This window comes from Heterocephalus glaber, unplaced genomic scaffold (assembly GCF_053883595.1).
Source record: "Heterocephalus glaber isolate CG9 unplaced genomic scaffold, H.glaber_assembly_v1.0 deba00001497, whole genome shotgun sequence".
In the NCBI taxonomy this organism is placed as follows: Eukaryota; Metazoa; Chordata; class Mammalia; order Rodentia; family Bathyergidae; genus Heterocephalus; species Heterocephalus glaber.
In genome coordinates this window covers 67945204-67960699 of record NW_028258320.1, presented here as the reverse complement: position 1 = coordinate 67960699, position 15496 = coordinate 67945204, and the positions used below count along the sequence as shown (strand labels likewise).

Here is a 15496-nt window from a genome sequence, read left to right as displayed (position 1 = left end):
ATTGCTGCCAGGGCGCGGGCTGATTTGGTGTTTTCTGCGTGACTGGCGACCTTGGGACCTCGTCGGCAGGACATGGGAAGTTTCTGAATGTGGTTCATAATTGCTTGGCATCCCTTAGAAAAAATAGAAAATATAGTAATTTTTAAGTTATAATAATGTCAAAAAGTTTAGGTTTTTGTGTTGTCCAAAATTTTGAAAACTGTTATTTTCTACCATGTTGGTATTTCATAAAATATAGATAATTGCTTAAAACTGATTTTGAAATAAATATATAATTATGCCTTCATCAATCTACATTTTAAAATATTTCCTTAGATATCCTTATTTGTTAATTTTTCTATTTTTCCAGCATAGTAGTAGTTCTTTGAGTGTAATTTTTAATTTTTTAAGATTGGTTATTATTTTATCACTTAATTTTATATTGTGATGACAAAATGGCATAAGTGGTTATAAAATTCAAATCACAAACACAGGTGCAATGATGAGTGGTAAAATTTCTTTTTTTTTTCACTTTTCTTTTTTGGTACCGGAAATCAAACCCAGGGCCTCGTGCTTGCCAGGCAGGCACTGTGCTGTGTAGCTACAACCCCAGTCCTATTATTTCTATCATAATAATTCTTCCAAAACTTTAAGGATAAATCTTTCATCTGCTGATAGTTTATTGTTATTATAGCTTCAGTTTTTTAATAGTATTACTGAGAAGTAAAGTATTTTTGTAGTAATACCAGGAAATACAATTTCATACTTTGTGTTAATAACACCAAATGGTGTATTTTAAATGATTAAAGAAAAATGTTGCTGCAAATAACACCTACCTATATTTGATCTATGTTTTTGTCTTTTCAGGAGACTACAAAGAAAAAAATGGTAGAAGAGGAAGAAAAATTTATTAAGGAAATTACTGACTTTAATAATGAGTATGAAATAACAAAGAAAAGAGAGCTTTTGCTGAAAGAAAATGTCAAGATTGAAATATTTGACTTAGAAAACCAAGCAAACATTTTGAAAAGAGGTATGAATACATAGTACCACTTATTTGAATGGAATTAATAAAAATAACTTATTTTGATCAAATTAATTTTCTATAAATTTAACCTTTTTAACAAATCAGGTTATTACATAATTACATCCTTGCTTTAATCTTAATTGTCCTAATGAATTAATGAATAATGTATTTTTCATTGTGAACAGTCTGAAATTCTTTCATAGTACGTGTAACAAGCATTTGGTCATTCATTCAATATAAATACTTGTTTACTATCTGTTATAGGTACTCTTATAGGTAACAGTCATAGGTACTGTTCTAGGTCATGGGGATATTAAACTAAAAAGTGGAAGAAACCACCACATAAGCAGATAATTTATAGTGCAATGTGATGGAAACTATATTAGGGGTTAGAAATAGTGTTTTGAATCTCATTTTACCATTAATCCAGTATAAACTGGGAAGTAAGGTTACATAATGAGGTGAATTTTATTTCAGGAATAGTAGTTTGCAGGTTATTGCAGTCTGTGATAAAATGCTAAATTAAAGCAATTGTCAAGGAGAGGAAGGAGTGAATTAGAGGTTAACAAAGAACAACAGGAGTTTATTATTGATTAATGTAGACAGAAATAGGGAAAGTAAAAAATAAATCACAGTTTTAAACTTCAGAGATTCTATTAGGGCAGTTGCTTAACTGTCCAGTATCTCTTCATCTAAATCAGGTCCAACTCCACACTGTAGAGGCTACAGTAAGAATTTCTATTTTTATTTATTTTTAGAAATCTCCATACAGGTTTCCTTAGTGATTACTATTCTTTCTGAAACAAAATGAAATCTCAGTGTTGTTTTAATTGGCATTTCTCTAATGGCCAGGAAAGTTGAACAATTTTTCATGTATTTATTATTTGTATTTCTTCTATTGGTGTCTATTGGTTTCAGTTGCCCAGATATTCTGTCTTTTTTATTTGGGGAGAGGGGGTCTAAATTTTTGAGTTATTTGTATATATTATTTATATACTCTAGATATTAGTGCTCTGTCCAAAGCATAGCTGGCAATATTTTTTTCTTATTCTGTAAGATGTCTCTTCCCTCTGTTGGTTGTTTCCTTTGCTGTGCAGAAGCTTTTTAATTTGATATAATCCCATTTGTTTACTCTTGCTGTTATTTCTTTTGCAATTGGAGCTCTGTTTAGAAACTCCTTGCCTACACCTATAACTTCAAGAATTTACCTAATTTTCCACTAGGTTAAATGTTTTAATATTTGGATCTTAAATCAATTTTGATTTTAATTTAGTACAAAGTGTAAGATATGCATCTAGCTTTAATCTTTGGCAAGTGGATATCCAATTTTCCCAAAACCGTTTGTTAAAAAGGCCACTTTCCTTCTGCATATATTTTGGCCCCTTTGTTAAAAGATCAGGTGGTTGGGCCCGGTCCAGAGGAAGGGGATTCCCAGCCACCATCCATCCCACCAGTCCCAGCCAGAGGAAAGGGCTTTTGGGCTGCCATCCATCCCACTGCTCCTGGCCCAGAGGAAGGGTTTTCTGAGCCGCTGTCCCACCGCTTCCGGCCCAGAGGAAGGGGCTTCCGGGCCGCCATCCATCACATTGCTTCCGGCCCAGAGGTAGGGGTTTCTGAGCCACAATCCCACTACTCTTGGCCCAGAGGAAGGGGCTTATGGGACACCATCCATCCTGCCACTCCCAGCCCAGAGGAAGGGGCTTCTGAGCTGCTGTCCCACCTCTCTCAGCTCAGAGGAGGTGAGTTGCGCAGGCACCAATAGCATCCCCCAGCCCGGGTCAAAATGAGAAAACATGTAAATCAGTCTCAAAACCAGACTTCCAGATCACCTACAGCAACCCCAAAGGGAAATGAGATGGAACACTCTGATATTCAACCACCTGGACCCACTGAACTGGCAACAAAAGAGGATCTGGAAAACATGAAATCAGAAACAATTTCTCAGAGGACAGCAGAGATTGTGCTTGTAGTGCAAGACATGATTAATAAATCTAGAGAGGAGCTGAGGAACATGATGGAATCCCAACATAGGAAACAAATGGAATCCATAAAACAGATGCAAATAGATTTCCAGGAGATGAAAATCTCCATTGAAAGTCTACACAGCAGAATGAGCCAATGTGAATACAGAATTTCAGATATAGAAGATAAGATTGCAATTAATGACCAGGAAAAGAAAAATTGCTTCAAAATTATAAGGGAACATGAGAACTCAATACAGCAGCTGCTAGACGATGCAAAGAAGAATAACATAAGACTGATTGGAGTCAATGAAGAAACAGGAGAGAGTGCACATGACATAAAAAAAAAACTCCTCACAGAAGTAATGGCAGAAAACTTCCCAAGCAGGGGAAAAGAACTTGACATACAGATAAGTGAGGCATATAGGACTCCAAATAGCCTTGATCAAAAAAAATCTACACATAGGCATATAATTGGTAAGATTCCAGAAACTCAACAGAAGAACAAAGTTCTACAAGCAGTTAGAGAAAAGAAACAAATCACATACAAAAGAAAGCCCATCAGAATCACAGCAGACTTCTCAACACAAACCGTCAAGGCAAGAAGAGCTTGGAGTGACATATTCCAAGCCCAAAAGAAAACAGCCTCCAACCCAGATTGATGTACCCTGCAAAACTACCTTTCAAATTTGGTGGAGAAATAAGATATTTTCATGACAAAGAGCACCTTAGAAACTTCATGAATACCAAACCAGCACTCCAAAAAATTTTACACAATAACCTAGGAATATACACTGAGGATCAAAACCCCAGGAAGAAAAGCAGAATGAACCCATCAGGCATGACAAGAAGTTAAATGTAAAGGGGGAGATCCCGACCAAAAGAAAAAGTCATGACAATGATAAGTCAATACATTTCACTTATAACCGTCAATGTTAATGGTCTCAATTCACCAATCAAAAGAAATAGACTGGCAGAATGGGTCAAGAAGCAAAATCCAACAATATGCTACATACAAGAAACACACTTAATTCAAAATGAAACACATAGACTGAAAGTTAAAGAGTGGAAAACAATGCTCCATGTGACAGGAACCCAAAAAAAAGCAGGAGTAGCTATCCTCTTTGCAGATCAAGTAGATTTCAAACCAACACTGATTAAGAGAGACAAAGAAGGACACTACATCCTTGTAAAGGGAACAATCCAAGAGGAAGACATGACAATCATAAATATCTATGCACCAAACACTAGTGTGCCCAACTATATAACACAAATACTAACGGACATGAAAAGTCATATATACACTAATACCATTGTAGTGGGGGACCTCAACACCCTACTGTCACAAACAGATAGGTCAACTAGACAAAAAATAAGTAATGAAATACTAGAACTCAATCAAACTCTTGAACAAATAGACTTAACAGATGTTTACAGAGTCTTCCACCCCACAAAATCAGAATACACACTCTTCTCAGCTGCACATGGGTCATTCTCCAAAATAGACCACATACTCGTCACATATAGAACATGTTTAAGTAAGTGCAAAGGAAATGAAGTTATCCCCTGTATATTATCAGACCATAGTGCGATGAAATTGGAGATCAATGCCAAAAGAAACTGCAAAAATTTCATAAACACATGGAAATTGAACAACACACTTCTGTATAACCAATGGGTCACAGAGGAAATTAAAGAAGAAATCAAACAGTACCTTCAATTAAATGACAATGACAATACAACATATCAGAAGCTATGGGACACAATGAAAGCAGTCTTACGAGGGAAATTCATAGCAGTGAATACGCATATTAGGAAAACAGAACAAGCCCAATTAAACAACCTGATGCTGAACCTCAAGCTTCTAGAAAAAGAAGAGCAGGACAAACCCAAAGCTCATATAAGGGAGGAAATTATAAAGATCAGAGGAGAAATCAATGCAATGGAGACTAAGAGAACGATACAAAAAAATCAATGAAGCCAAGAGTTGGTTCTTTGAAAGAATCAACAAAATTGACAAACCCTTAACAAACCTTATCAGAAAAAGGAAAGAAAAGGCCCAAATCCATGCAATTAGGAACGAAAAGGGTGAAATTACAACAGACCCAGCAGAAATACAGAGGATCATCAATACCTACTTCCAGTACCTATACGCCAATAAGATGGAAAACCAAGAAGAAATGGACAGATTCCTAGATACATATGAATTACCAAAGTTGAATGAAGAAGACCTAAAAATTCTAAACAACCCAATGTCAACCAATGAAATTGAAAAGGTAATTAAAAACTTAACAACTAAGGAAAGCCCAGGCCCTGATGGCTTCACTGCTGAATTCTACAAGACATTTAGAGAGGAACTACTGCCACTACTGTTTAAACTCTTCAATGAAATTGAAAGGGAAGCAATACTCCCAACTTCATTCCTGGAAGCAAGCATCACCTTGATCCCCAAAGCAGAGAAAGACCCAACCAAAAAGGAGAACTATAGGCCAATCTCACTAATGAACATAGATACAAAAATCCTTAATAAGTTACTGGCAAATAGAATGCAGAAGATCACCAAGAAGATTATACACCCTGATCAAGTGGGATTCATCCCAGGGATGCAGGGATGGTTCAACATATGCAAATCAATCAATGTAATACACTATATCAATAGAGACAAGGACAAAAACCATATGATTATCTCCATAGATGCAGAAAAAGCATTTGACAAAATCCAACAGGCATTTATGATAAAAACTCTTCAAAAAATTGGAATAGATGGTCTCTACCTCAAACTGACAAAAGCCATCTATGAAAAACCAACAGCCAGTATCATACTAAATGGTCAAAAACTGAAATCCTTCACACTAAAATCAGGAAGAAGACAAGGATGTCCACTATCACCACTCTTGTTCAATATAGTTTTGGAAACATTAGCCACAGCAATTAGACAAGAGAAAGAAATAAAAGGAATAAAGATAGGAAATGAAGAAGCCAAATTGTCATTATTTGCAGATGACATGATACTGTATATAGAAGACCCCAAGAACTCCACCAAAAGTCTTCTAGACTTCATAACCAAATTCAGTCAAGTAGCTGGTTACAAGGTCAACACACAAAAATCAATAGCTTTCCTCTACACGAATGACAGACTCACTGAGAGAGAAACAGGGCAAACAATTCCTTTCACAATAGCATCCAAAAAACTGAAATACCTAGGAATCAACCTAACTAAAGAAATCAAAGACCTCTTCTCTGAAAACTATAGCACTCTGAAAAGAGAGATTGAAGATGATATCAGAAAATGGACAAACATCCCCTGCTCCTGGGGAGGAAGGATTAATATAGTGAAAATGGCCATACTTCCAAAATTGCTATATAGATTCAATGCAATTCCAACTGAGATCCCAGCAGCATACTTCACGGACCTTGAGAAAACAATCCAAAAATTCATTTGGAACAAGGAGAGACCCAGAATAGCAAAAGCAATTCTAGGTAACAGAGACGTGGCAGGGGGTATCACAGTCCCCAACCTGCAACTGTACTACAAAGCTACTGTGATAAAAACAGCATGGTACTGGCAAAGAAACAGACCTTGAGGACCAGTGGAACAGATTAGAAGATGCAGAAACAACACCAGACACACTCAGCCATCTTATCTTCGATAAAGGAGCCAAACACCCTTACTGGAGGAAAGATAGCCTCTTTAATACATGGTGCTGGAAAAATTGGGTTTCAACTTGCCAAAGATTAAAACTAGACCTATATCTCTCACCATGCACTCAACTAAAATCGAAATGGATTAAAGATCTAAATATTAAAACAGAAACACTGAACCAGTTGGAACAGAGGTTAGGTAGAACTCTTGAAGACATCAGTGTAGGAAAAGATTTTATGAACAAAACCTCAGTTGCCCGTGAACTAGCACAAACAACCAACAAGTGGGATCTCTTCTTATTAAAAAGCTTCTGCACAGCAAGAGAAACCACCAGCAGTGTGAAGAGACAACCCACAATGTGGGAAAAAATCTTCACCTGCTCTTCCTCAGACAAAGGTCTACTATCTCAAATCTATAAAGAACTTTAAAAGATCAGACCTCCCAAATTTAAAGACCCAGTCCAAAAATGGGCATCTGAAATGAACAGACATTTCTCAGACAAGGAAGTAGAAATAGCAAATACATACATGAAAAAATGTTCAACATCACTGGTCATTCGAGAGATGCAAATGAAAACAATGCTGAGATTCTACCTCACTCCAGGAAGAATGGCTGCTATCAAGAAATCAACCAATAACAAATGCTGTCTGGACTGTGGGGAAAGAGGAACCCTGCTCCACTGCTGGTGGGAGTGTAGACTGGTGCAACCACTGTGGAAATCAGTATGGAGATACCTCAAAGAACTAGGACTGGAAGTCCCATTTGACCCTGCTATTCTCCTGCTGGGTGTCTTCCCAAAGAATTAAAAGAATCATACCACAGTGATATATGTGCACCCATGTTCATAGCAGCACAGTTTGTAATAGCTAAAACTTGGAAACAGCCCAAACGCCCCTCAACTGGAGACTGGATAAAGAAAATGTGGTTTTTTAAATAAAATGGAGTACTACTCAGCCTTAAAAAATGAGAAATTAGAGACATTTATAGCTAAATGGATGCACATTGAGGCGATACTCTTAAGTGTAATAAATGGGACACACATATATAAATACCGAATAATTTCTCTGGTGTGAGAAACTGAAAGTGTAAATAAGGACTAAAACATATAATAGATAATGTAAAATAAGAAGAAAAGGGGCTAAGGGGAAGGAGAAGTATGGGAAGGGAGAAAAATAAGAACCAAGAGAAATTATGTAAAGGTGCAAATTTCCAACGATGAATGTCATATTGTATACCTAAAATGCACCAATGATTAGAATTAATAATTGATAATGCAATATAGGAAGCAAAGGTCCAAAGGGATGGGGTAGTGGGCGGGGCAGGGGAAAGGAAAGAAGGGAAAGGAAAAATGTTGAGAAATGGAGAAAATGGAAATAAAATCCTTGTAAATAGGGAAGGGTGGAGGGGGTGAAGGGAGGGCTAGGAATGGGGAAAAAATAAGAACCAAGATGCATCATGTAAAGGTACAAGTTCCCAATGAGTAATGTAAATGTGTTGTATACCTAAAGTGTATCAATAAAAGAATTTAAGCAATTAAAAAAAGAAAGATCAGGTGGTTGGACATGTCTGGGGTTGTTTCTGCATCTTTTCTTCTGTTTTGTTGATCCACGTGTCTGTTTTTATTGTAATACCGTATTGCTTTTAGCACAGTAGCCTTATAGTACAACTTGGAGTCAGGCATTGTGATGCCTCATGTTTTGCTTTTGTTGCCCAGTATTGCTTTTGCTATTCTGTGTCTCTTCTGGTTTCATATGAATTTTAGGATTGTTTTCTCTATTTCTGTGAGGTATGCTTTTGATATTTTCATTGGGATTGCATTAAATCTGTGTTTCAGTTTGGGTAGTATGGTCATTTTGACAATTTTGGTTCTGCCTATCCAGGAACAGAGGATATCTTTCCATTTTATGATGTTGTCTTCAATCTCCTTTTTCAGAGTACTGTAGTTTTTGTTTTACAGTCCTTTTACTTCCTTGCTTAGATTAATTCCTAAAGATTTAATTTTTCATGATGCATTTATGAATGGTATTGTTTTCTTTATTTCTTTCTCAATGAATTCATTTTTAGAGTACAGGAATGCTATTGATTTTTGTGTCTTTGTATCCTACTACATTACTGAGTGTGGTTATTAATTCTAGGAGTCTTTTGGTGGAATATTTTGGTTCATCTATGTAGGAGGTCATGTCATTTATGAACTATGATCATTTGACTTCTTTCTTTCCAATCTGTGCCACTTTTATTTCTTTTTCTTTCCTGATTGCTCTGGCTAACATTTTGAGTATATGTTGCATAGGAGTGATGATAGTGGGCATTCTTACCTTGTTCCTGATTTGAAAGGAAATGCTTTCAGTTTTTCCCCATTTAATATGATGTTGGTCACTGCCTTGTCATAAATGGGTTTTGTTAGATTGCGATAAGGTCCATCTGTACCTATTTTCTTCAGGGCTTTTATCACATATGGGTGCTGGATTTTGTCAAAAGCTTTTTCTGCATCTACTGATATGATCATATATTTTTTGTCCTTGCTTCCATATATGTGATGTATTACATTTATTGACTCACACATGTTGAATCATCCTTACATCCCTAGGATGAAACCTACTTTCATCTTTTTAATGATATTTTCCATTCTATTTGGCAGTGTTTTACATTTTCTTACTCTTTATTGTTCATTTATTTATAGGTAAACCACTTTTTTCCATATTCCAATTTTTCAGCAAGCTATGTTGCTGAATTCTTTTATTGTTTACAATTGATTTTACTGAGTTTTCTATGTGTTTTTGTGTTACTTTCAGCTACTTTGTTTTCTAATATTAATTACAATTTTAAAATCTATTTACATGTGCTTGTATTTTTACAATGCTTTTGAATACTAGTGCTAATATTATATGCCTTTTCCTTTTACTAAATTTTGTGGAAATATTTCCAGAGTTTTATTATTAATCCTGATGCCAGATTGAAGATCTCTTCCCCCCCCACCTTTTTTTTCTTTTTTTGGTACTGGGGATCGAACTTGGGAGCTTGAGCTTGCGAGGCAGGCGGTGGAACCACTGAGCTAAATCCCTGGCCCTCTCTTCTATTTTTTTTCACTCTTCCCTGCCTCTATTCCCCAGCCTACCCCTTTTTGAGATGATCACATGGTAAATTTTATTGATAAATATCCTATCCTTAACCTTACTTAGTTCTGGCCTCAATTCTTATATTTCTGAATTGATTGATATTGTTTAATATTTTTGCATCCATATTTGTGAGATTAATCTTTTTTATGTGTATTGTATTGACTTTACAAAGGGAATGGAAATGCTTCTTTGTCTAGTTGGAAAAATATAAATACTAAAATTATTTGTTCTGTCAAGGTTTGGAAGAATTCACCTGTGAAACTATTTCTGATGAGTTTTTTCTCCTTGGGAGTAGAGGCAGAGAAAGGAGTTCAAATTTGAACAGATATCAGAGCTATTCCTTCCCCTGGCAAAGTTTCCATTCTTGCCTATCAGTATTTGCTCTTCCATTCCTTCTTTGAATTTGTGCCACCACATCTGTTATTTTCTGACAGTTGAATTTTTGCTCTCTCTTTTTTCTTGCCTTGGCTTCCCCCTATGACCTCTCACTTAGCTTTTAGCTTTTAATGGTGATTAGTCACCTGTCACATTGTTTTTTGAATAATCTCAATTTTTATTTCTTCTTAGCTGTTTTTATTAATTTCTAGTACTCAACAATGTTTTTATGCCACTGCCAGACATATTCTCTGATTTACTGTTTTCAATTCAGAGTTAGATTCTATTTGTATAGCTTGAAGTTGCCAAATTGTTGACCATGTATTTTTAAAATATATTATTTATGGGTGGAAGGGGGAGGGAGGGAAGGGAACAGGGATGAAAAAACGGAATGAAGATGTATTATGCACATGTACCAATTCCTTACAAGGAATGTAAACTTTATGTATTATAAACATGTACTAATAAAAAAGATATTATTCTTACCACGCTATTATGTTGAGCTTCTTAAATTACGCTCTGTTCAAAAATTTTATTACAAACATAGCAAACCAATTTCTTCAACATGTTTTGTCATCTCTACAATCTCTCTGCGTTCCAGCTTTACACAGAAACCTTGGCTCTTTGTGCTAAAGGCACATTAGCCTCTTCTGCTTCCCATTTATCCCATGTTTCCTTCTACCTCAGGGCCTTAAATGTATTTTATTTGGAAGCCTTTCATTATCTTTTAATTACTTAACTCAGTCATTCTTCTGCTCTCTGATTAAGGATTACTTTCCTAGGAAATTCTTCTCTGTTACCCCCCCAGTCCCATATTATCTTAGTTCCTCTGACTATAGTATTTCATAGCTCTCTGTACTTTTTATTCAGAGCAGTATAATTATATGTCTGTATGCTTATTGATTCATATCTGTCTCCCCAACTAAAGTATAAATTTCTATAGGGATAGGAACTATATATTTTGCTTATAGAGGTACAGTATTTCTGAAATTTGTATAGTACATTTCATTTATTCACCCGGTAATATTTATTGCACAATTTTTATGTACCAGGCACTGGTGTTAACGGCCGTGACCAAAAAGAAAAAAAATAAGAAAAAAAAAGTTCTGCCTTCGTGTATCCTATAGAAAAGATAGGAAGGTAGGGATGGAGGGATGAGGGCTAGGAGATAAAAGAGGGAAGAAGACCCCCCGATAGGTAAGTTTTGAGTAAAACCTGAAATTGGTATGGAAATGAACCAGACAAGTATCTGGCTAAAGAGCACTTCGCTGATAGGGGATAATGCAAAGCCCTTGAAGAGAGATTATGCCTCATCTGTTTTTGAGTAAAGGCAAACAGCCTAATTTATTTGGAGTAAAAAGGAGAGGCCATGTGTTCAGAAAGATGACAAGAATTCAGACCACTTAAAACTTTGTGAGATAGTCTAATGACTTTTATTAGAATGAAGTTAGAAGCCCTTAGAAGCCCTCAGAAAGTTTTGAACAAAGGAGTGAAAGGTCTCATACTTTAACAAATTACTTTGGTGACTATTGAACACTTATGAGAAGCAAAATCAGAAACAGAAAACCTCGGAGACCATAGCAGTAGTCCAGATGAAAAATAATATTAGCTTGGATAAGTGATGTAGGAATAGAAATGACAAAATGTATTCAGATTCTGGATTTACATTTCAAGATAGATGAGCAAGATTTAATGACAGACTAGATTTGGGCTGTGACGGAAAGAGAGGCATTAAAGTTGATTCCAAAGTTTTTGGCCCAAGCAATTAAACATATGGAATACTTGGCATTCAATATATATTTGTGAAGTGACTAAATATTTATTCATTTTTAATATCTGGTAATTCATAGATAAAAACATTCATCATTTTGGCTTCAAAATAACGATTGTAATATTGTCATAACATTTTTCTTAAAATAATCCTACTTATTTCTCCTAGTTGGTGAATTGGCTTTTCTTGGATGTGAGATAAGATGTATATTTCACTTCTTTTCTTGGTAATACCCACTAATGATTGGCAATGTACATATAAGAAAGACAACTCACATGTTAAAAGAAGAGGATGAATTTTGATTGTCTTAGTTTGGCTTAGTATCCATAGACATCAAACCTAGCTATTGATTAAAACATTGGAGTTTTAGACAGTAAAAGAAATTAAAAGTAATCACTACATCAATTCTACCTCAATAAAGCTGTGAATTTAAAAATAAAATGAGACACTAGAAAATGGGGAAAAATGTTATCACCACAAGACAAGTGTTTATTATTCCAATTTTATAAGCTTCAATAGGAAATGAAATGTTTTTTTCTTTAAAAAAATCAATCCTCAGACTACTTTACCTAGAGAGTCAGGATGAAGAAAAATAATATATCCTCCAACTCAGGAATATTTAAAGCTAACATGTCTCCATGATTCTTGCCTAAGATTTACTTGTACAAAGATCTTACCATCATATATCTGATAAATCAACTAATAATGAATAAAATATTGTATATTTTTTCATCTCAAATATTGTGTTATAAGATACATCTATTAATTATTAGCATGTATTTATATTTGTGTTTTAAGTTTTTATTTAAACAAGGAACAGAAGCATAAATGTCAGTCTCTTTTCTTAAAACTGTCTACTTATTTACCCACATTAATTGTCAAAATCATTGTGAATAATCAAAAATATTTAAAGACAATTATGATTTAATATACTTTATTGAAAGCCTGCTATGTGCTGTGTATGTACTAATGCCAAGTATGCTTCAAGAATTAAGGGTTTAAGATGAATGAGGCATACTTCTTGTTTTCAAGGAGCTTATAATCTAATGTGGAAGAGAGACAGGTAAAAGAATGAATTGATTATTATATAGATAATTTCCACTTATGCTCATGAAGGAATAATTTTATGAAATTTTCCTTCCACAAACAACTAGAAGACTGGAGGAAATTATATGACAAACTATTTTTAGGTATTGAGGATAATAAAATTACAGAACTGTGATCTTTGAGAGAGGGAAAACAAATAAGATAAGCCCTGTCGTTGTCCCAGCTTTCTACTTGGATACAGCTTTTAGATAATAGCACTGGGAGGAGAATCTTAAGCAATGCACAGTGGTCTGAGTTGAAGATGCAAAGATTGGAGATCAGGGAGGCCAAGTCAGCCAGAATTTTCAAGAAAATGTGCTTAAGAGGACAGGTTCACACAGAGAAAAATCTGCATGGAGGTCCCCTTGAGTCTTTTTCTCTGTATAAACCTGTGCTCACATGGGGAAACTCCAGCATGCTGAGTAAAGAAAAACTACTTGGGAGTAATAAAGTGAGAAATGCTAAGAACTCACATGGAACTGGGAGATATAGTAAGATTTCATTACACAGAAGAGTCTGGCCTTAATAGTAGGATTAAATTTTCCTTAGATTGAATGCTGTTATATAATCATTCTATAAAAATGTTCTAAACAAGTTTGATCCATAGGTAACTTAACTGTACTAAAACAAGCATCAACATCATTTAGAGGAAGACAGCAAACTCAAACATTCAACAAAATTTTAAACATAATAGCTTGTATCGCATCAGAAATCACTAAGAATGTGAAGAAGCAACAGATTACAACTTAGAGCAAGGAGGAAATTGGATCAATAAATATATACCCAGAAGTGACAGAGATGATGCAATTAGGAGAAAAAGAATTTAAAACTGCTTTTATTTATTAAGTATACTCAAAGAAATGAACATAGAGAAATAGACTTTATAGAGAAGGGAAGAGGATGGGGGGGTACTAAATAAAAGACATAAAAAAAACCAAAGATACAGTAACAATATTTGACAATATTCTTTCATGATAAAACAAAGAATTTTCCTCAACTTTATGTCATTCTTTTTTTTTTCTTTTTTTTCTCTTTTTTTGGTACCGGGGATCGAACTTGGGACCTTGCGCTTGTGAGGCAAGCACCCGAACCACTGAGCTAAATCCCTGGCCATAATGTCATTCTTTGTTTTGTTTTTTGTTTTGGTACCAGAGATCGAACTCGGGTCCTTGAGCTTGCTAGGCAAACAACGGAACCACTGAGCTAAATCCCCGGCCCTATAATGTCATTCTTAATGGTGGGAAAATGACAGTTTCCCACCTACTATCAGGAAGAAGAAAAAAGTATATACTCATACTGCCACTTATAAACAGGGCTGCAGATTTTAGCTAGGCAAGCAAGCAAGAGAAGTTACCAAAAGATGATTGGAAAGGAAGAAAACTTACCTAATTCAAAGATAACATGAGCTTGTATTGAGATTATCCAAAGGAACTAAAGAAAACTACTAGAGCTAATTCAGCAAAGATGCAGGGTATAAGATCAAAAATCAATCATATTTCTACATATTGTCAACAATTTGTCAGCAAATTTAAGAAAATTCTATTTATAATAACACCAAAAATAAAATACTTAGGAATACATTTTTTTAAAGTACAAGGCATGTAACCAAAACGTATAAGAAACATTGAAGGAAAATAAAGAAATAACTACATGAAAAACTTGTTTGTAGATTGGGAGACAATACTGTTAAGATGGCTGTACTGCCAAGTGTTACATGAAGATCCAATGCAACTGCAACCCCCATCAAAATCTCAGGTAGAGATTTTGCTAAACTCTCTTGCTAAACTTGGAAAATTGACTCTAAAATTCACTGGGAAATACAAAGTATCTAGAATAGCCAAAATAATCTTGAAAAGGAAGAACTGGGTTGGAGAATTCACAGTTACTAATTTCGAAGTTTATATAAAGCTACAGTAATAAAGATAGAGTAGCACAGGCATACAAATAAGCAAGATCAATGGAATATAATTAGGGATCCAGAAATAAACTCATCCTCCATGGTCAATTGGTTCTTGACAATGATGCCAAGATAATTCAATGAGAAAATAATAAACTTTAAAAATAATAGCCCTGGAATAACTAGATATCCACATTCAAAAGAATGCACATGAACACAGCATATACAAAAATTAACACAAAATGAATCAAAGACCATCTCACCATTGATGCATTTCACACCATACACAAAAATTAAACAGTGTTAGAGCTAGAATATAAAACTTTTTTGTGGTACTAGAGATTGAAGAAATATAAAACTCTTAAGAAAAATATAATTGTAAATCTTCGTAATGTTGTGTTAGTGAATTTTTTTGATATGCACAAGTAATCAAAGAATGGGTAAATTGGACTTCATTGAAAATCGAGAACTCTTATGTTTAAGAGTTCTATCCAGAAAGTGAAGACAACCACAAAAATGGAAGAAAATATTTTCAAGTAATATATCTGATAAGGGACTCAGATCCAGAATATAAATCTTGCAACACAACAGTAAAAAGACAACTCACCTTAAAAATGAACTAAAAGTTTTAATAGACATTT

The 15496-nt window shown here is 34.8% G+C and overlaps 1 protein-coding gene across 3 annotated transcripts in view; it reads left to right on the top strand.

Annotated features, from left to right (window-relative positions):
- Positions 1 to 15496, top strand: part of Ccdc172 (coiled-coil domain containing 172) — a 90651-nt gene that overhangs the window by 34623 nt on the left and 40532 nt on the right. For all 3 annotated transcript variants that reach the window (XM_087185254.1, XM_013069826.3, XM_021253368.2), the window contains exon 5: positions 847 to 1012. In XM_087185254.1, the coding sequence (XP_087041380.1) occupies positions 847 to 1012 (166 nt within the window). The remainder of the gene's footprint in view (positions 1 to 846; positions 1013 to 15496) is intronic.